Source organism: Triturus cristatus, chromosome 7, assembly GCF_964204655.1.
Source record: "Triturus cristatus chromosome 7, aTriCri1.1, whole genome shotgun sequence".
NCBI classification, from domain to species: domain Eukaryota; kingdom Metazoa; phylum Chordata; class Amphibia; order Caudata; family Salamandridae; genus Triturus; species Triturus cristatus.
The window spans coordinates 1,340,128,127-1,340,148,780 of NC_140590.1; the positions used below are offsets into that span (position 1 = coordinate 1,340,128,127).

Here is a 20,654-nt window from a genome sequence, read left to right on the forward strand (position 1 = left end):
TTATCATTGATTACTCGACCTTTCACAAATCCAGATTGTTCCGTGCCCAGTAAGCTTGGCAAAATAGGGTCTGGTCAAAATAAGTCACTTGTTACGGTAACCATCTATTCGGAATAACGCCATCCCCACCACACGTTGGCTCTACGCATCACGGACTTGTTTATAAGCCTATCTACATTGCCACGTTCTAATCAACATTTTCGCATTAGCGTTCGCCTTTGGGATACAATGTTTTCATGTACCTCGTGATACCGCGACGTGACCAGCAGGCTTTTCAACAATCTTTGTGTGGATTAAAGCTTGCAATCATCTAAAGGAATTGACCACCTGTAAGAACTGAACAGGGGTTTTCACTGATCCTGAAGTTTTTTCGTCTTCATCTTTTACCGCATAATTTGTAAGGACACTCCAAGGAGTGACTCCTTCAATATTCCCTCCCGGGTTCTCTTTACTATCAATTTGAAGTAACTTTTGGGTTTAATCGCGGGCCCCCTGGATTACAGAAACGTTTATAAAGTACGCCCTGAAGAAGGTGGCACCCTTACTGTTGGGTGATTGCACCGAAACGCGCGTCGGCGTGTCTTTTTGTACGATCTGTTGGTGTCCATCTAACCAGATACACCAAGACTTTGAGGAGATTTTTCTTGTGTATATAAAAGTATTTTAAATGTAGAGAAAATGCATGTCCAGTGTATTGGTTGACTGAGTAAGAGCGCATGGTTTGCTTGATTAGTATGAATGTGATTTAACTGTTTATCTACTTTCTTTACCCCTCTGAGGGGGCCCAGCTTGGTTTTTTGCACATATCCTTTCAAAAATCCATTGTATCCATGTTTTGAGTATATGTTTTATTTGTGTATACATATCAAGTGAAGTATTGAACCACAAAAAAATGAATAAAAATATAATCCTTTATCACAATATATAGTTTTTTGTGTGTTCCCTTCCAAATGGTGCGGCCGTAAGCGACCCTTTTGGGATATTTATCAGTGAGATCTATTTGATCCATTGTCATTTAGACAGGTAGATCAAATCTTTCCTTTGTTGTTTCTGGTCAAAATAAGGCTAGTGCTTTGGAAAAGATCTTATAATCTACGTTAACAAGTGAGATGGGGCTATCATTTTTACAAAAGGTCGGATCCTTACCCTCTTTGGGTATGAGACAAATATGGGCATCCGAGAAAGAACCCTTGGATTTCCCCGCCGAGAAGAAGTAATCAATTAAACAGTATAATTAAGGCAATAAAAGTTTAGAGAAATGAAGATAAAATTCAACTGTAAAACCGTCTGGTCCTGGAGCCTTATCTTTTTTGAGGTGTTGGAGTGCACCTAGAAGTTCTTGTTGAGTAATCTCCGTTTCTAAGGTGGATAAATCAGGGCAACTCTGTGGAGTCTTACTTAATGTTGAAACAAATTGAGAGAGCAGGTGGTCTGTAGGATTCGTTTCCGAAGAGTATAAAGATTTGTAAAACAATCCAAATTCATTTAAAATTTCTGTGTCTTTGAATTTTAAGACAGTGTTCATCAAAAATACAATCAATGTTCAGCTTGTTCTGTTTAGTTTTTAAATAGTTAGCTAACATCTTACCAGACTTGTTTTTCCCCCCATAAAATTTTGCACTAGATTTCAGTAGAAATAATGAAGCATTATCAGTAGATTCCTTATTAAACTGTAATTTTGTTTTTACAAGTGCATTAAGAACATCCTTTGAATTAGATGTGTAGAAGGAATGCTCCAGTCTCTTAAAGTCTTGAAGGAGGGATTTGGTATGCTTACGAGCAATGGAAAGTTTTTTAGCCACATAACTTCTAATAAAGTCTCGTGCTGCAGCCTTAAAGGCATCCCAAATGGTTGAGAAAGGTAGCGAAGTCGTATAGTTAATAGAAAAATATTCCTAAAAAAAAATAGGAAAAGTCGAGGAAAACGCAGGCTCTAAAAGAAGAGAGTTGTTAAATCGCCAACGTTTAGGGGCATTGACTTTAGGCAAAATGTCCAGGTCAATTGAAATGGGAGCATGGTCTGATAATAATATCGGCCCTGTTTCTGCAGACATAAGTGTCTGAGACAATCTGTGGGAAACAAAAAAATAATCTATCCGTGATTGAGAGTGATGCACCGGAGAGTAAAAAGTATACTCCCTGGCAATCGGATTACAGAGCCTCCAGGCGTCTAAGAGTTTGTGTTGTTTAATAGCATGAGTAAAAGCTTTATGAGGTTTATTGGGGACGAATGTGACTTTGGAATTCCGGTCTATAAAAGGATCAAAAATTTGATTGCAATCTCCTGCAAAGATAAAATTATCTTCTATGCAGAGAGTAATTTGCCTGGCTATCGAGCTCCAAACGGAGGAATCACCGCCAGTGGGTGCATAGATATTAAAAACGGAGACTGGAACATCCCTCACCATCAGCTTAACATTATGCCAACGACCGTCAGTATCTGAAATTTGGGATATAAATTTGAATTGGAGCGATTTACGACAAAGCATCATAACACCATTACGCTTGCCATCACCACTGGAGTAGAATATTTCCCCCACCCAGCCCTTTTTTAATTTCTGTGACTCGCTTTCCGTAAGGTGGGTTTCTTGTAAGAATACTAAGTCTGCATTTAGTTTAGCCAAATGAGTTAAAACCCTTTGTCGTTTCATGGGTGAATTCAGCCCCCTAACATTCCAAGAAACTAATTTCAGCGGCATGGCATGCAAAGAGTAAGGATAAACAGAGATAATAAATAAAGGTAATACAATTTAATGAAAAGGTCAAGAAAAAAATAAAAGAGGACAGGTAACGTAAACAAACTAATCAAGGTCAGTATGAAAAGTAAAAGGTAAACAAATAGTAATGAAGATAGAAAATCAAAGTGATAAAAGAAAGCAGGAGTACGTGAAGATATAAAACTGGAACTGTAATGCCAGAAAGAACAATGAAAAAACGATAGTAGAATGAGAAGAGTATGTAACAACGAGAACTTGAAGTGAACAACCGCAATTAGACAAGTGAAAAAAGCATAAGGAGTAGTAGAGTGAGATACGTTGAAGAGAAGGTATTTAACGACAACCAAAAGAGAAGTGAAGAAAAGGTTTAGAAAGGAGAAAAGGAATGGGAAAAGGAGTAAAGCTCGATCAAAGATGTAGGAAGACAACATACCTACAAGCGGAAACACCAAAGAGAGACGGAGGAGGGAGGTGGAGCCACATGGAATGGACAACACGATCAGGGTCAGCTAAACAAAGCACCGGGAAGACATCATACGAAAAGGATAGCGGATCTGTGGAGACGAAACATAACAGACGTTAAGTGAAAATTAATGAATGGGCAAGAACAGTAATTACTAGAAACAACAGTAAACAAAGCCCTAGAAAAAGGGCTCTAGCAGAACCACAGTAAATGGAACGAGAACAAGTGAAAACAAATCACAAGATATTGAACACAATAATGAGTGGGAAGAAACCAGAACAGTAAAATCAATAAACAGCAACATCAAGCATTGAAAGAAGTAGGAGGACGAGAAAGATCCATAGCAGACGGTTTGCAAGAGTTAATGAAACTTTGCAAACACAGAGGGTCTTCATACGTGGTTGTTCTGTTATTGTAAGTGACCTTAAAAAGGCACGGATGAAAAAGATCATATCTGGCCCCCATTGAGCGGAGATCAGCTCGTAAATCCAAAAAAGCCTTGCGACGATTAGCGGTAGCTTTGGCGTAATCTTGTGCAAAGAACAAAGAGGAGCCAGACCATGTAAGTCTTGGAGATGCCTTGACCGCATATAGAACCTTCAACAAATCCGTATATTCCAGGAAATATAAAATAACTCCTCTGGGTCTCTGTGAAGGCGATGCAGTAGATGGAGCACGGCCCAGACTATGCGCTTGTGGAATATTAAGTACTGTACCCTCTGGCATGCGAAGTAATTTAGGGAGAAAAGATTTGAAGAAAGCAAGAGTCCCTTCAAGGCCCTCCTCCAGGCCATAAATACGTAAATTATTACGTCTGTTTCAATTCTCCAAATCCTCAACCTGTTTCTGAAGCGTAGAAATTTGAGAATGAAGGTGATAAACACTAGCACAGGTCTCTGTTAGTAAGGAAACATTTTGCTCAACAGACGGTACTCTTGTCTCAAGCTGCGACCAATTGTCTGTTAAAACTTGCAATTTATTGTTAGTTTCCTCCATAAAGGGTTTAAGAGCCCTAATTTCCTCGAGTAATGACTCCATTGACACAGGAGATGTTGATTTTGGTGGTGACGGAGGATCTTTTTTGAGTCGTTTAGTGTTGGATTTCCCCGGAAGTACAGGAGAAGGTTCCATAATTGATTCCGAGGTATGGGGAGAGAGTGCCAGAGAATCCTCTAGTTTAGAAAACTGAGAAAAAACCTTACAATTCTTTACAAAATGTTCTTAGGCTTAGACAATGAGGAATTCATCGATTTTATTCTTCCCATAAATCACATTCAGCAGACTCCGAACAAAAGTGAACGTGTTCAGGGGTAAGTGCGATGAAGTACAAACCGCCACAAGGTAGCCAGATGGAGGACTACAGAGACAGAATCCAGGATGTCATATATGGCACAAAAGCAATTATGCTGCAGCTGGAAATGCCAAAGAGCGACAAAAAGCAGCTGTCAAAATGAAGCAAAAGGTGGTAAACACTCAAAGTGCAGACAAGTAAAGTCCAATGCAGAGCAAGTGAACCTACAAAAGTGATAGTTGACTCGAAAAATTATATAAGCCAAGGCTATGCAGTGAGGAAGCAGCTAGGAGCACAAAATGGCCGCCGAGGAGATTGCTGTGAAAGACCCTCACAAAATATTCCATCAAGCAGTTGAGAGACCTTAAAGAAGCATAAAAAATAATATTTCTGGCAAATCTGCAGCATGGGGAAAGGTGGCAAGAGAAAGGAGCGTCTTCATAGATTCCTTAAAGAAGAAACGCACGTTCGTGCGATAAAAACAAAATGGCGGTCGCAATAAAAAAAACATCAAGAGAACTCACTGCCTCTAAAAGAATGTACATTGCGTCCACAAAAAAAAGTCCTCGGGGTTCGTCAGATGCTCCTAAGGACCTCCGATTCCCTTGTGTGCCTCCATCCGTGATTTTAACGGCAACGATGCGCCGAGTCTCCCAGGTGAATCGGGAGCTTCACCCGTGCGCGTCCATCCGACTCGGGCGCCAAGCCACGCCCCCTGCTGGCTGTATCTTGATTTGGGCAAATTTCTTATTTTAGACACACGTCATTGCAATTAGTGCTCCAGTAATCCCAATGAGCTGGCATTGGGAGCTATCGACCCTACCAGGAATATAAGATCCGCAAGCACTGCTTTGGTGTTTTTCTTCTGGATACTTCACTCTCAAATGCTGGTGAAATCTGGAGAAAAAAGACAATCACACATGCCACCTGTGTTGTTTCTGTAAAGCTTGTAATCAGGAGTAGTTCCTCGAAACCTTGGAATTACTGATGCCTGCATTATCAGTAGTTCCGGGGCATGGAAGGAATACCAGGCCAAATTCTGGCTCACTTGTGATGGGCTCCACAGAAGATGGTGATGCAAAGGACCGGTATAATTACTCAAGTTCAATGTTAATACATGCTCACAATGCAGATATCTTTGCAAGGTTTTGCTACATTCTAAGTTGATTTATTTCTTACAATTGTCTGGTCACTGTATGTATCAGATTAGGAATTTTTATTGCAAGTGTTGCCCACCACATATTTGTTTTTTAGGCCAAAGTGCTGACTCTTCAGCAGTCATATCAGAGGCATTGTAATTTATATCTTGCGCTGGATAAACACTGTATAGGAGCAGTATGTGCCAAGGAATCTATACTATGTATGTGTTTTTAGGCAGGACCAGTGCATAATTTGTGCTGGTGATTGCAGGTGGTGCGCATTGGTATTCATTTGTGGAGTTTTGGACTCATTTTGCATCAAGCATTGACCTTAAGCAAGTAATAGGAGCCAGAAAACTGTTGCAATGGGAAAGAGCAGGAATGAAAAAGAACCTGCAAGAGAAAGACAGAGACAGAAAGTGTAGAGAGGGTGATAAAAGAAGCATTAGATGCAGTTAAAACTAGGCTGCCATGGTATTTGTCAACCCCAGTATTGGGCTGCCCCGGCAACAGGCTTGTAAGAATAAGTGTGGGACTCTGCACTCTTTTTATAATTGAGGACTGACCAATAGAATATGTTTCAATTGTAGAGGGAAGAAAAGCCCCACTCGTCTCTTGACCAGCAACTATTAGGCTTGTTAGAGCTTCGGGTGAGACAACAGATTAGGAAACATTGTTAAGCCATAAACCCAGAGTGGGCTTGTATTTCTTGCTGAGAGCGCTTGGGATAAGACAACAGGTGGGAATCACAGAGTTAAAGATGTCCTTGCTTAGAGCAATGTTTACTTCTGTTTGTACTCTTCCATTGCAACCCCTGAGGTCAGAGTTTGCAAAGGGGGTGCCATGGGTACCATGTGCCAGCTGTACAAAGCATCTTTTAATTCGCAAATGAGCCGATTCTGCGAATCGATCTATTTGCACTCACAAACAATAACTTTAGTATGTATGAAACCTAAACTGCAATTCGGTAACAGCTTATTGAATCGCAATTTGGGTTTGTGACAAAATACCGATTAGGTATTTGGAAGGGGCTAATTTAAGGTGCCCCTTGCACATACCGAATCAAAATTAAATGCATTAATGCTTTGAGACCAAATTCTGATCTCAAAACATTAATACTACCAACTACAAACATCTTGTGGTAACCCATTCTCAAATGGGAAGAAGTCCCCTTGGGACCCTTTCCCCTAGTGAATGTAAAATAAAAATAAATGTTAAGAGGAGGCACTGTGCCTCCTTAAACAAACAAAAAAGAAACTTTTCTTTTAAAACGCAGAGAAACAGGCTTCATGTAATAAAAAAAAAGTTGCTTTTTAAAAAGCAATCACAAACAATTTGGTTTGCTGATCCCAGCAAGCCACCCTCCCTGTGATGGCTGCGAATCATAGTGGAGCAAACAAAAAAGTGATAAACGAAATGCTTGAATTAATCTCAGCCTCTGGTGATTTCTCGGGCCGCATCCCAGTCCATCGTTATTTTTCACACCATTCCACCTTAGTTTTAACTCAGGCATATCAGGGTTCAAAACAACTTTATTTCGATTCATAACGAATCATAAAAAGCACGTAGACATGAAATACATAATTAAGGGGTACAGTTACATCGGGTTGCAGTCACTGTTAAAAATAGAGCAATTAAAATATTTACACATTTTTTTTTTTTTAAATGCAGAAATTTTTCGGTAATTACATCGGGTGTTGTCAAAACTGTTAAGTTAACGTTTTTTAAGGCGAAAGGCAGCTACCAGGAAGTTAGCGACACTAAGCATAGTTAGAGGTGAATCTAACTTTTTTAGGTAAAATAGGGCAGGCTTAATTTGCACGAACCCCTTGTTCTTAAGCAATGGAACAATATACTTTTTCCTGGGCAGATCATATATACCACAGAAGAACATAAAATGAGCAGTGTCCTGCAGAGAAAAACCATCACATTTGCAGGCCGCTAAGTCCTCTGGCTTGGCCCATACCTTCGAGTCATTTAACAGAAAGTGAATCTGGTTAAGTCTTAGTTTGGTTAATAACCAGCGATGTAGTGGAATAGACACTACTGTTAAATAAGGTTCAATGGCCGATGTAGTTTTGGAAATATAATGCTCCCTCACAGTGGGTTTCTCAAGCTCACAGCTCTCCCGCTCCATTTCTCTCACTTGGGAAAAAGTCACTTTGAACCATTCCAGGTCATTCTTAACGATGCAGTCTGGTTTATGGAAGAGATCTGGGCGGCCCAGGGAAGTTAGTGTTTTTTTAATATATGCTAGCCACGGGATATTTTTCATATTGTCCAGAAGTAGGCAGTCTCTCATAATTGTGTGGTTCAGAGTTAAATTGGAGTTCAGCCATGTTTTTAACCACATCAAGATAGGGGATTGTTTGATGGTGTCACTAATGTACCCCTGGCCTAGTTCCATATGGACAGAAAAGGTGGCTGTGGATTGAGGTAATCCTAGAAGCATACGTAGAAATCTGTTTTCTTCCATCTGTATTGGTTCTATATTGTTGGAATAACCCCAGATGGAAGCCCCGTACCTTACTACTGAGATTGATTTCGCTCTGTAGAGTGCCAGCATTGCTTCCGTTGGCTTTCCACCCAGACGTTTTGAAAAGCCGACAATGGCGGCTGCTGTTCTTTTCATGGCGTTAGTTTTGACGGATATTTGAGGTGCCCATGTGCCCTTATCGTCGTATACTACCCCCAGGTAGGTGAAAGTTCTCACATTAGAAATAGAAGTATTAGCACAGTAGAAGGTCTTCAAGTCCTTATTTTTGCTGCCGCCTACAGCCATAACATGGGACTTGTCTGTGTTGATTTTTAAATCTAGGGAGGTCATAAAGGCATCGAAGGATGTCAATAGTCTTTGTAGCCCAAGAGGAGTACGTGCCACGAGCACCGCGTCGTCCGCGTAAAGGAGGACCGGGGTGGTCAGTCCGCCAAAACGCGGGACGTCGAGTGTTGCCAGCTCCAGTGTGGATTCGAGGTGGTTAATATAGAGTGTAAATAGCATTGGGGCGAGAATACACCCCTGTCGCACCCCTCTGGTAGACTTAAATCCAGCTGTACAAACTCCTTCCGGCGTCATCCTAATGGACGCTTCTAGGTCCCGATGAGCCTCAGCCAGAAAATAAACCAAGGTAGGATCCATCCCTAGTTCCAGGAGGATGTCCCACAGCCTGGACCTGTTCACTAGGTCAAAGGCTGTGGACAAGTCCATGAACCCCAGGTAGATTGATCCGCTGGATGCCACTGTGTATTTGCCTAGGATCAGATGTAAGTTGAGGCACTGGTCCTCCGTCCCTCTCCCCTTACGAAACCCGTATTGGGCATTTGATAAGATGTTATTGCTGGCAGCCCACTCGTCGATCCTTGCCAGTGTCACTTTTCCCAAGATTTTGAAAGACGAGTCGATTAGTGAGATGGGGCGGTAGCACCTCGGGTCTCCCCTCTGGCCTTTCTTGAAGATTGGAATGATGGTGGCATGTGACCAGGAGACAGGCAAGCTAGTTTCATGGCGGTATTGAAGACATTGGTCAAAATGTTAGCCCAGAAAGAGACATTTGCCTTGAACATATCGGCTGGGACGCCATCTGGGCCTGGCGCTTTCTTCCCTACTGTGTTGGTTATGGCTTTTTCAACTTCTTCCATATTAAAGGAGAGTGCTGGCTTAGGGGAGTTAGAATTGAGGATAGTAGGTGTTTCACATATTTGGTCACTCCCATAGATGATTTTAAAATGAGCTAACCAGTCCTCCTCACTGATGTTGGCCTCTAGGGTATCATTAGCTTCTCCAGAAAACAGGGGATTGTTTATAATGGCCCAGAAGCTGGAACTGTCTCTTAAGGTGGCCTTTTCCATTAGTGAGGCCCAGGCATCCTTTTTAAGAACTTCTTTACGTTCATGAATGATATTATAATATTCTTGTCTTAGTCTGGCAACTTCCCCTCTGTCCCTAGGTGATTTTTTGAGTTCATTCAGGAGGCAAGTGTGTGCTTTCGAGCAGGCTTTGTTAAACCAGCCCTTAGTCGGTCGAGTCTTTTTCCTGGATTTAACTGTGAGTTCGTCAGAAATTAAAGCACACAAAGTATCAAAGGCGGTGATTACATCCTCCCCCTGTTTGGAGTTGTCTTGGCAGATGTCTAATTCATTGCGGGCTTTGCTGCTTAGAGTCTTGAAGAACTCAGTTGGAACTACTTTGGACCACTTCAGCCTTCTACCTTGGTCCGTGGGCCGCACAGCCAGCTCGGGCATGTTGATTGTTCCCTCCTTGAGTAGGCCCGCAGAACTGGCCAGCTCAAGGTTGACTGGGTTATGGTCATTGAACGAGGCCACAACTGCGTTGTAAAAGACGACCCAACTTAATAATCCAGGGGAAACAAAGATGTAATCAATAATGGAATCGGAGTTTCTAGCACTGTATGTCATAACCCTTTCACTGTAGGCGTTGAACCCCGGTTCGTAGAGGTCCACGTTCGCAAGGAGGTTTTCTAGTGCCAGTCCTTTAGGGTTGTGTTCAAAGTGTTGGTAATCGCCTGGGGTAGGGCAGTCAGTGTCTTCAATGTGGCAAGAAAGCCTGCAAAGATGTGTGTTGAAATCCCCCATAATTATAATGTGCAACAAAGTGGTTTGGCGTTCTTTAAAATTAATCAGAAAAGACTGTAGAGAACAGAGATACTCAGTAGAGTGTCCGTCTGCTACAGAGTTATAAAAATTTATAAGAATGTATTTGTGACCATTGGCTAAGCTGATCTCTAGACACAAGAAGTTGGGGGAGTTAGTGGTTATTTGTTTAACCGTTCCCGCCAAATGGACAGTAATCAAGATCATAAGGCCCCCTTTGTCCCTTCCTCTGGAGGATCCAGTAGCTGGGACAAAGTAAGATGTAAACCCAGGAACCCAGAAATTGCTATTGCAGTCCCAGGTTTCTTGTAGGGCTATGATGTCATATTGGTTCAGAAGGTTCAGCCAAACACTGTCCTCCCTTTTTGAGCGAAGGCCGGCTATGTTCCAGCTTATGAGTTTAGGCCTTCTGCTGGGAACTCCTAGAGGGGGACAGTTCCCTGTAGGTTGTCTGGGCATGGGGGTATTGGTGACTGTGCGTCAATTTTGTTCATCCGCCTGAGTCAAGGGCGTGAATCTATTATGCAGGGTTAAAGTGCTATTAAGGGACATTGGAATGTATGTGACCGCCTTATGATTACTCATCCTATTAATCGTGGACCAGCTATAGTCTGGTTCTGGTTGAGTGTTATCGAGATGGGAGGGCAAGCTAGGTATCCTATCGAATCCCCTGCCTTGGTCGTAACCCACGTTCGAAAAAGGGTGAGGTCTAGGGTTGGGATAGAAAAAGCCCAGGGGTACGGCACGGGGCCCAGCAATTAAGCCCTCTAGGGGTGAAGCATCCCAGAGTAATCTACGGGCCTCTCCCGGATTATTGAAGTTGATTATCAAGCAGTCTCCCTCAGTTGTTTTATTAGTTCGCCCGATCCAGCCCACCCGCCGAACAGAGATAATGGCATTGGAAACTTCATTGTCTCTTGAGCAGGTCGAATTTGCCCAAGACTTAGCCCTGGCTAGCAATTGGGGCGGATGTTCATGTTCACCTGACTTGAGTGGGGGAACATTTACCAAAATGGCTACAAAAGGGGCAGCCTCGGGAGGTAAGTTAATAAAAGGTTGACGAACAGATTTGGGTGGACTAGGTAGGTTCTGTTGGCCTATAGTAGCAGGAGCAGCAGGCTTATTTGTTACTCCTGTTATACAAGGGATATCTTTCGAGGTAGTTGCTGGTCCAGAGGGCAAGTTGGATGCAGCACTCCTGGCAACTGGGAAGTCTTCCCTTGGTCTTTTAGTACCAAAGTTTGGTTGAGGACATTTGGTACCTAGGTCCGCCGGTGTATTACCTTTAAAAACAAAAGTGGCTGGGTCGGCTGTTTTGTGGCATACATTCAGGCGTTCACATTTCCTTAAGATGCCATCGACGCACTGATGTAGGACGTCTATGATGTCTGAGGCTATTTTTGTAAGTGTGGGCTCTATCTTGTCAGTGATTACTTTTTCCACCATGTCTCTGATAGCCTTTTCAAGTGAACCCACTGTGCCCTTTCCTCCCTTGTAATTCTGCGTCTTCCTTTTTTTATACTGTCTTTTTGCCTGCTTTGTGCTTGATGTTCTGCATGCGCGGGCTGAGCTAGAAGGTTTGGGGGTAGCCCCATTAGAGTCAGCAGTAGTAGGGTGGAGAGGTAACGCAGACACCTTGGGCGGGGCAATGACAGTTTTTGGTTCAAGGGGTACAGATGTGATACCAGGTTGTGGATGGCTTGTACTCTCCTTGCTGTTCAGCGATGGTTCTAGCCCCAGATTGCGTTCAGTTCTTGCAATTTCAGTAGTCAACTTCCCCACCTCCAAGGTCAAAAACGAGAGAATGCTATTAGATTTCCTGGGGGCTTTATCCTTGGGTGTACCACCCACAGTGGGGGAGGGTAGCTTTCTCTTACCCATTTTGAGCCTGAGTCCTGGATCCTGGGCATAAGGGGGGTGGCCCGTCCCGTCCCTCGTCGTCCCTAGACGGCCACAGACGGCCCGCCCTCTGCCCGGGCTCCGCCCGGCACCGTCCGCGCGCGTCCGCGACGCGGAGGGAGCTGTTCCCTTTTGTGCGCCTCCTGGCGCTTTCCCACAGGAAGAGGAAGCGGTGATGAAGCAGAGCAAGCTGGGAGCTGTAGTCCAGTCACAGCGTCAGGAACCCAGCGGCGCTGCGTGGTTGAGCCTGGGAGGTTGGTGCAGCGTGCAGCATGCAGTGTAGCGCTATGACCCCTCCTGGAGCCGGTGTGCGCTAGCGGTGTCCCCCTCAGGCATATGTAAATCAGTCTTGACCCTGCTCCAAAGGGAACAGCCCAGCTCAAACTGCCGGGCCAGTTCCTCCTTTAAACAGAACACAAACAACCAATGACTGGATTAGGTGTCATCAGCCAGGTATACCTTGGCTCTTTTGACGTATGTGCACGGGACTCACGTCTGGGCATACCTGTCCCACTTAGAACAACATACTAAAAGTGATTAAAGGAATGCTTGAATTAATCTCAGCCACTGGTAATTACTCAGGTGCATCTCATTCCATCATTATTTTTACTGCCATCTCAGTTTGGACCCAGACATATAACCAAATCACTCTTAACCCTGCTCCAATAGGAACAGTCCAATACGAACTACCAGCCCATTTCCTCCATGAATTCATAGTGGATTGCAATTTGCGACCTACCTCAATAATTTTCATAAAGTAGGTCGAATTGCGACCTATTCCGAATAGGTAATTTGCAAACCGACTCATTACTACATAGGTCAGTTCACAAATTACAACACTGGTTGCAAAAACACTGGTTGCAAATTGCAACCAGTATTTTGCAAACCGTTACACATACATCTCGCCCCACATTGCAAGCCAGTCAGTCACAGCAACTAATCTGGTGACTCTTAAAAACGCTCCATGTCAGTGCATATCAGCGTTTTGTCTGGCTTTAAAATGTATCTTGTCAAAGTGACTTTTTTTAATTTTTTATAATAGTTTAGGATTTTATGTTAAGTAGGGTATTAGTCGAATTAATAGAAATTCACAATCATATTTATCCATTTTTATATTTTTTCATCAATATTTTTATTTAATTTTCTGTTTCTTTTTTAGATTTTTATTTTTATTTTTTAACGAACATGGTCTTTTATTATTCTACATGTGAACAGTGCCACAGCACCATCTAAATTTGGACAGTGTATAAATATTCTTTATTAATAAAATAATGGCAAGTAATTATAGATCGTACTTCCTGCATATTGAATAGTCTTAGGTGGCTGGGAAACTCCAGTTGTGTATCTGACTTTGGATTCAAAGCACCATAGTCTGAAGCCATCCATGGTAAGCAAGCTTCCTGGGCACCAAGACTCTCCAGCACTAGAGAGAAGGTATTCCAGACTCTGTGCGTGTTCAGTCCTTTATCTTTCTGCTGAGACTGCCATCAGGCACGGCTAATTGTGTGTCAGTGGTGATGGTGGTTTTGTGGGAAACAGTTGAGGATATATGTAAAAATCTGAAGGAAACACCCATAAGCAATAAAAAGAATGAGTCATGGTGGAAGGGGATGGAAGAGGCTCATTTGCGCAAGGGTCTGTGACCGAGACCAGGGAAACCATACTTCAGTAGACCTTTAAGGATAACTGAAATACTATTGCACTGTTAACGGATGAAATACAACAAATTGAAAAGAACCAATGCCAACACATTGCGTTTATGTTGAGGATCCTGTAGAGTTGACTGTAAGCTCTGATTTTCCTTTTCAGATGTGGGATCCTGATACTGGTGAGGTGATTCAAGAGATTCCAGATGACTTCCGAGGACATTCACGGGTCAGTATTTCTTGTGTGAATTATAAACCTGATGTTGTGTTTCAAGAGCTAGAGAAGAGATAGAGAAGAAAGGAATGTGACAACCTTTGGCTGCCAGCCAATATGGATATTGGGACAGGGTCCACAAGAACTTTAACCTTCGAGTCTGGAGCTGCATGGCATGATTTCTAAAATATTACAACATAGCTCCAGTCCCTCTGAGGGATAAAAGACACATTAAAACTGCACGAGTGATGGAATGACCATGAACAATTTATGCTTTTCAACTGGTGAAGATGGTGTACCATGTTCTGAAACTGATTCCCTCATCACCTTAGAAGAGTGCTGTACAACCTTGGGCGAAAGGCCCGTCAGCCAGTGGAGATCCCAAGCTTGTGTTCACAGTGTAAATGACCGCAAAGGGCCTGCAAGACTTCAAAAGAAGATGAGCATGTAAATATGTAAACTTTGTAAAAAAGACACACTTACGTTTTGGGGATGTGTTAATAGCAGGTTGCACTTCCTTTACCACCTCTTCTCGAGAGAGGGATTATAAGTGCAACCTCCTTCAGAATTCTCTCTGCTGTCCTCTTGGCTCACTGAGACAAAGGTAAAAAATACCAATCAAGGCACTAAGAAAGCTGTGCTTGATGGTAGAGGTAACATAGGGTTACCTAAGAGAGAAAAAAGCAAATCTGTTGCTGGAAAAAAACTGTCATAAAAACACAGTAGCAAAAATAGAAAAAAACAAACTAACCAAATCTTAGCATAATAATTCTATCTAGGGGGGTGTGGCCAACCACCAAGCAAGATGGCCACACACTAAGTAAGCTTCGCAGCAGCCAGAGATAAAATCTCCCAACATCCCACCAACATCTGTGCAGCGCTGACTGTGTTGGGTACAGTGGTTGTCGCAGGCATGCCTGTCAACCGATCGATTACAATTCAAGCCGCCCAGGGCCAAGTTGAGATAGAGGGGCCAATGCAGACCCACAGGCCATTAGGAGGAGGTGGTGCACTCCTGAGAGGTGCGGAGTACGAGGGGCGGCGGACAGACTGGTTGAGAGAGGAAGAGCGCTGGTCCGCTGATAACGGGTGGTGAGGTGTGGGCCGCCCGGTAGCAATTGCTGAGGCCTGGTCCGAGAGGCCTTTGTGATCCTGACAGGGAGTGGATGCCTTTCTCTTCCCCCCACCTGGTCTTTTCCCCCTCCCTTACCTTTTTCCTCTCCGGTCCCCCTCACTCTCCCAACCCGCTAGGTACGGCACTGCTTCTCGGTAGGACACAAGCAGCGGGACGCCCTGCCTATGTCCTGATTTGTCAGGGCAATGGTCAGAAATTGTGGGGCCAAACCCACGCAATCCAATAAGCTTGACAGGTATGCTGTTCTGATGTCCACCTATGGAGAGTCCTCTCTACATGCAGAGATCAATGCTGGTCCCTCCACTCCGATCAGTGAAGAACCCATGCAACGCGAAATAACGGCAGCAATAAGGGACCTAAGAGGGACATTGTAACCCAAGTTAGATACAGTCTCGACAGATGTGAACATACTCCGAACAGATGTCAGCAACATTGCAGACAAGGTGAAGATGGCGGAATCTCAAATCAGCGGTCTCCAGTCCATGGCAAAACGCTTGGAAAAGCAGGTCCAGGCCCTCACCAAGAACATTGCGATACTTAAAGCGAAAGTCGCCGACCAGGAGGGCAGGTCTAGGCGTAATAACATCAGGGTTGTGGGGTCCCAGAAGGAACTGAAGAGCCTAGTGTGGACCTGTCCCTAGAAGATGTGATACTTAACACGCTCCGCCCGAAGAGACATTCTAAATTCTTCTTAATAGAGTGAGCACATAGAGCGTTGGGCCTTCAACCAAAACCGGGCTCCCCACAGTGCACAAAAATTGCCAGAATATTTAGCTGTAAGGATTGAGATGCAATCCTGCAGGCAGCTGGAGCACATGGTGACCCATTTATCAAATATGTGACTGTTAGATTATTCACAGACTTCACCTTGCAGGTCCAGAGACGGAGTTTTGAAGCAGTGTAACGAGCCCTACGTGAAAAACAAATCAAATATATGATGCTCTACCCAGCCAAGCAGTGACGGCAAAACATGGCATTTCAATACTCCTAAGGAGGCCTGGGATTGGGTGGAGGGATGGCGTCCTACTCATCGAAGAGGGACAAGATCTAAAGAACTCGGGATCTGGGGGCAGAGGCTACACCACATCAGAATGACCCCCATGAACCGTTAATCTCGGATCAGCTGGTGGACACGTTAGTATAATCCTATTAGCCTATGCTTATCAATCTGTTGACTCTGGCTAGACAGGTTATTGGATTGTTGGTGTCTGACTGACTGACCAAGGGTCCCTTGTGGTTTGGCTCTATGAACCAGAATATATAATTGCTGGACAGTACCCCAAAGTCGGACGCTGGCCCTAGATAATTGAAACACGATCCTTTGATCATATGTACTGGGCAACAGACTCTGCAAGTTGGGGGTTGGGCCAGTTCTAGCTCACAAGGCAGGGTAGCAGGAAGGTGGGTGGTTGGGGGTTTCTCGAGGCATGCTATATTTGTTTCGTTTTTTGTTCATTTTTTTCATGAATCATTACAGACTTACTCTGGCAGGTGGACTGGGGAAAAGTGTGAATGTCTCGGGGCATTGGTTGCCCGAACCGAGATAGAACTATCCCTGTTGGGGAGCAATTCCATTCCTACATTCCCTGCGCTACAATAACACAACATCTGCACAGAGACTTAAATATTTGATCTGATGGAGACTTCTAGCTGCAAATTACTTACCTTTGAATTTCCCAGCCGTCAAACTGGATCCGGAAACTTTTGCTGAGCAATACCCTTGCGCGCGCCGTCAGGTGGCTCCATTCAGCTCCGCATGACATCGTCGACATCGTTTGCGTCGGTTATGACGTCGTCATGCCTATATAGGTGCCTCCAAGGCACACGGACATCAGTTCTTTTCTTTCTGCTCCAGTTAAGCACAAATTATCCAGTATTAGGGTATCTTTCATAGATTCACATGCCTGAATCATTCCCCGTCGTCGGGAATGGGAGTCACCGGTAAATAACAAAGTAATGTCCAGAAGACATAAGACAGCCATAGGCCTCAGAGGCCTTAGCTTAGTAAGCTATCCACGTCCTTATGTAAAAAAGGACCACATTTTGGCCAGAGCCAATCAGCTAATACCACCCTCTAGAACCTTCCTGGTAGGAGCTCTAGTCCCTCAGATTTTCTACTGCACGTCGTGCTAAGGGAGTCTCCACTGAGCTCTGCTCATTTCCTTGGATTTGACAGTATTTCTTCTCAACTTTCTGGATTTTCAGCATGGCTGATACACCTAAGAAGGGTTTATTCAGGCCCTGCGCCTCTTGCGGAAAGAAGAGGCTACATATCGACGACCAACACAAGGACTGCTTGTATTGCCTCTATCCCAGTCACAGTTCTAAGGACTGCAAGGTATGTCGGACTTTCTCTTCTAAGACCTTGAAAGACCGAGAGGGGCGCCTTTTAATCTGGCTGCAAAGGCTAAAGGACAAGGAGGCTGTGGTGTCCTCTGAGGAGAGTGAGAGTTCCTCAGTTGCGTCTCACTCTTCATGTAAAAGACCAAGGGTGGCATCGCCGGGCCCTTCGTCGCAGCCACCTCAAAAGAAGACGCAGAAAAAGTCTTCAGAGGTCCAGGATTCGCCTGTTCCAGGGAGCTCGTCTCCTAAGGTGATGCCCCACACCTTCAAAAAGCCTATTGCCACCTCGTCGACGACAACAATGTCGACAGTAGCGTCGACGAGAAAATCTCCTTCGACAGCGATTTCAGTTACATCGTCGACGACGACTCTATCGACGATGACATCCCATTCCATGTCCTCGACGACGACAACTCCATCGTCGACGGCAGGCAAGACAATCCCGTCGACGTTAGCCATAAAAAAGTCGTCGTCGAGTAAGCTGTCGACGGGAGGGTCGACGACGACCCCGTCGACGAGAGCTTCATCGTCGACGACAACATCGTCGACGAAGCTGCCAACGACGAAGACACCGTCGACGACGAGGGTACCGTCGACGAGAATATCACCGTCGACGCCGTTGCCGGCGCAATCGTCGACGTCATCGTCAACGTCATCGTCGACGAGGAAACAGTCTTCATCGTCCTCGTCGCTGACGACGACCCCGACGACGATCCCGTCGACGATTTGCCTTCTGACTTAAAAGAAGAGGCAAGGAAGATTCTGTTGGAGGGTGAACGATCTGCCACGGAACTGATAGACTGTGCAATGGATATTGCTTCCACAGGTTTTAGACAGCTGGCTGGTGCGGCTGTTCTCCGACGCCAGGGTTGGCTCAAGGCAACTTCTTTCAGGCCGGAGGTCCAGACAAAAGTCCTGGACATGCCTTATGATGGCCAGCTTCTATTCGGTTCTCTTATTGACGAGGCATTGCAAGGTATCAAAAAAGATACAGATACTGCCAGAGCCCTGGGGTCTCTGCAATCTCGGAACCCTTCCTTTCGTGGGTCAAGAGGAAGAGGTCAGACTTCCTCCAGAGGAGACTTTCAACAGCATTCCTCTTTCTCCTCTTCCCAGCAGTACCGTCCACAATCTCAGCAGCGACAACAGTCGTCTTACCACAAAACTTCCTTTCGTAACAGAGGAGGAAGACAAAAGGGTGCCGCGCGGCGGCAATGACTTCCAGATGCAGCCGGTCTCAAACTTGTCTCCACCCTACAAGATTGGCGGAAAAATCTCCAATTTTCTCAAAAATTGGCAAACGATAACTACGGACCGATGGGTCCTCCAATTAATACAATTCGGCCATTCCCTGGAATTCATACAAATTCCTCCTCAAACTCCTCCCCGCCAAAGGGCTCACAAAAACCTACGCCCATTACTCCAAGAAATAAAGATTATGCTTCTAAAGGGAGCTATAGAGAAAGTTCCCCTAAGCCAACGAGGGAGAGGGTTCTACTCCCATTTCTTTCTCATCCGAAAGAAAGAGAAAAAATGGAGACCCATATTGGACCTCAGAAATCTCAACAAATTTCTGAAAAAACAGTTGTTTCGAATGATTACCATACAGGAGGTTTTGCATTTACTCAACGCAAACGACTACATGGTGTCGGTGGACCTTCAAGACGCCTATTTTCATGTCCCAATACACCGCAACCACAAGAAGTTCCTGCGTTTCATGGTGGCGGGCAGGCATTACCAGTTTCGGGTTCTGCCATTTGGGCTCAAATCGGCGCCACGCATTTTCACCAAATGCCTAGCACCAGTGGCGGCGTACCTACGCCGTTTCCACCACCAAGTCTTCCCTTATTTAGACGACTGGCTTATCAAGTCCCCATCTCAAGAAGGCGTGATAAGATCTTCCAACGCTTGTCTGACACTCTTCGAGTCACTGGGGCTCACTCTCAACCACGACAAATCTGTCCTGCAACCATCCCAATGCATGCAATTTTTGGGAGCCACACTAGACACCATCCACAGGAAAGCATTCCCGTCACAGGAACGCCAGGACAAACTTCAATCTCTGGCACTCCAGGTAATGACAAGAAAGACGCTGTCGGTGCGCCTCTTCAAATCCCTCCTCGGGATGATGTCCTCCTGCATTCTATTAATCCCACATTGCCGCTTACGGATGCGACCCCTACAAGAGGCTCTGTCGAACCAGTAGATCCAGTGTACAGGGTCTTTCGACGACGTCATCCAAGTAACCCCGGCGATCAAACAGGCTCTGCAATTTTGGGTTTGCCCCAAGAACCTTTCGCAAGGCTTGCCTTTCTTGCTTCCTGCTACTCCTCATATAATCACCACGGACGCCTCCTTAGAAGGCTGGGGAGCTTTCCTTCAGGAGCTACAGATAAGCGGAAAGTGGTCCCCTTCGGAGAAAATGCTTCATATCAACCTTTTAGAGCTCCGAGCAGTCTACCTAGCTCTAGTGGCTTTCCTCCCGAGGATAAAGAACTCAGTAGTGCTTGTCCGGACAGACAACACCACGACAATGCACTACCTGAACAAGCAGGGAGGGACACGTTCACTGACGCTTTCGCGCGAATCGCAAAAAATCTGGAACTGGCTGCTCCGCCACAACATCTCTCTCCGAGCAGATTATGTTCCAGGCACCCACAACGTGTTGGCAGATTATCTAAGCAGGAGGCAGGCAGCGTGCCACGAGTGGGAACTGGATCAGCAGGTCCTCAACAATATCTTCGCCCAATGGAGCACACCTCGGCTGGACCTATTCGCCACCCAACGCAACGCCAAATGCCAATACTTTGCAAGCTGGCATCCCCAACCAGGATCCCTGGGGAATGCCTTTTCGATAGCATGGTGCAACGTCTTTGCATACGCCTTTCCGCCATTTCCCCTGATCCCCAGGGTACTACGGAAGATGAAGGCGGAACCTTGCACTTTGATATTGATAGCCCCAGCTTGGCCACGCCAACACTGGTTCTCGGAACTTCACCTCCTCTCCCAGGAACCTCCGATCAGGCTGAAAACGTTTCCATCTCTTCTGACGCTCAGCGATGAGCAGATTCAACATCCGGATCTAGCCTCTCTCAGGTTATCAGCTTGGCTCCTGAGTTCAGAGAGTTTCGGGGCCTAGACATTCCTCCAGACTGCAGACGAATTCTAGCTCGGGCTCGAGCAGATAGTACCAACA

The 20,654-nt window shown here is 45.0% G+C and overlaps 1 protein-coding gene across 2 annotated transcripts in view; it reads left to right on the plus strand.

Moving 5' to 3' along the window:
• The window catches only part of LOC146811999 (uncharacterized), a 364,821-nt gene that overhangs the window by 194,449 nt on the left and 149,718 nt on the right, over nucleotides 1–20,654 (plus strand). For both annotated transcript variants that reach the window (XM_085614549.1, XM_085614550.1), the window contains one exon: nucleotides 13,930–13,995. In XM_085614549.1, the coding sequence (XP_085470675.1) occupies nucleotides 13,930–13,995 (66 nt within the window). The remainder of the gene's footprint in view (nucleotides 1–13,929; nucleotides 13,996–20,654) is intronic.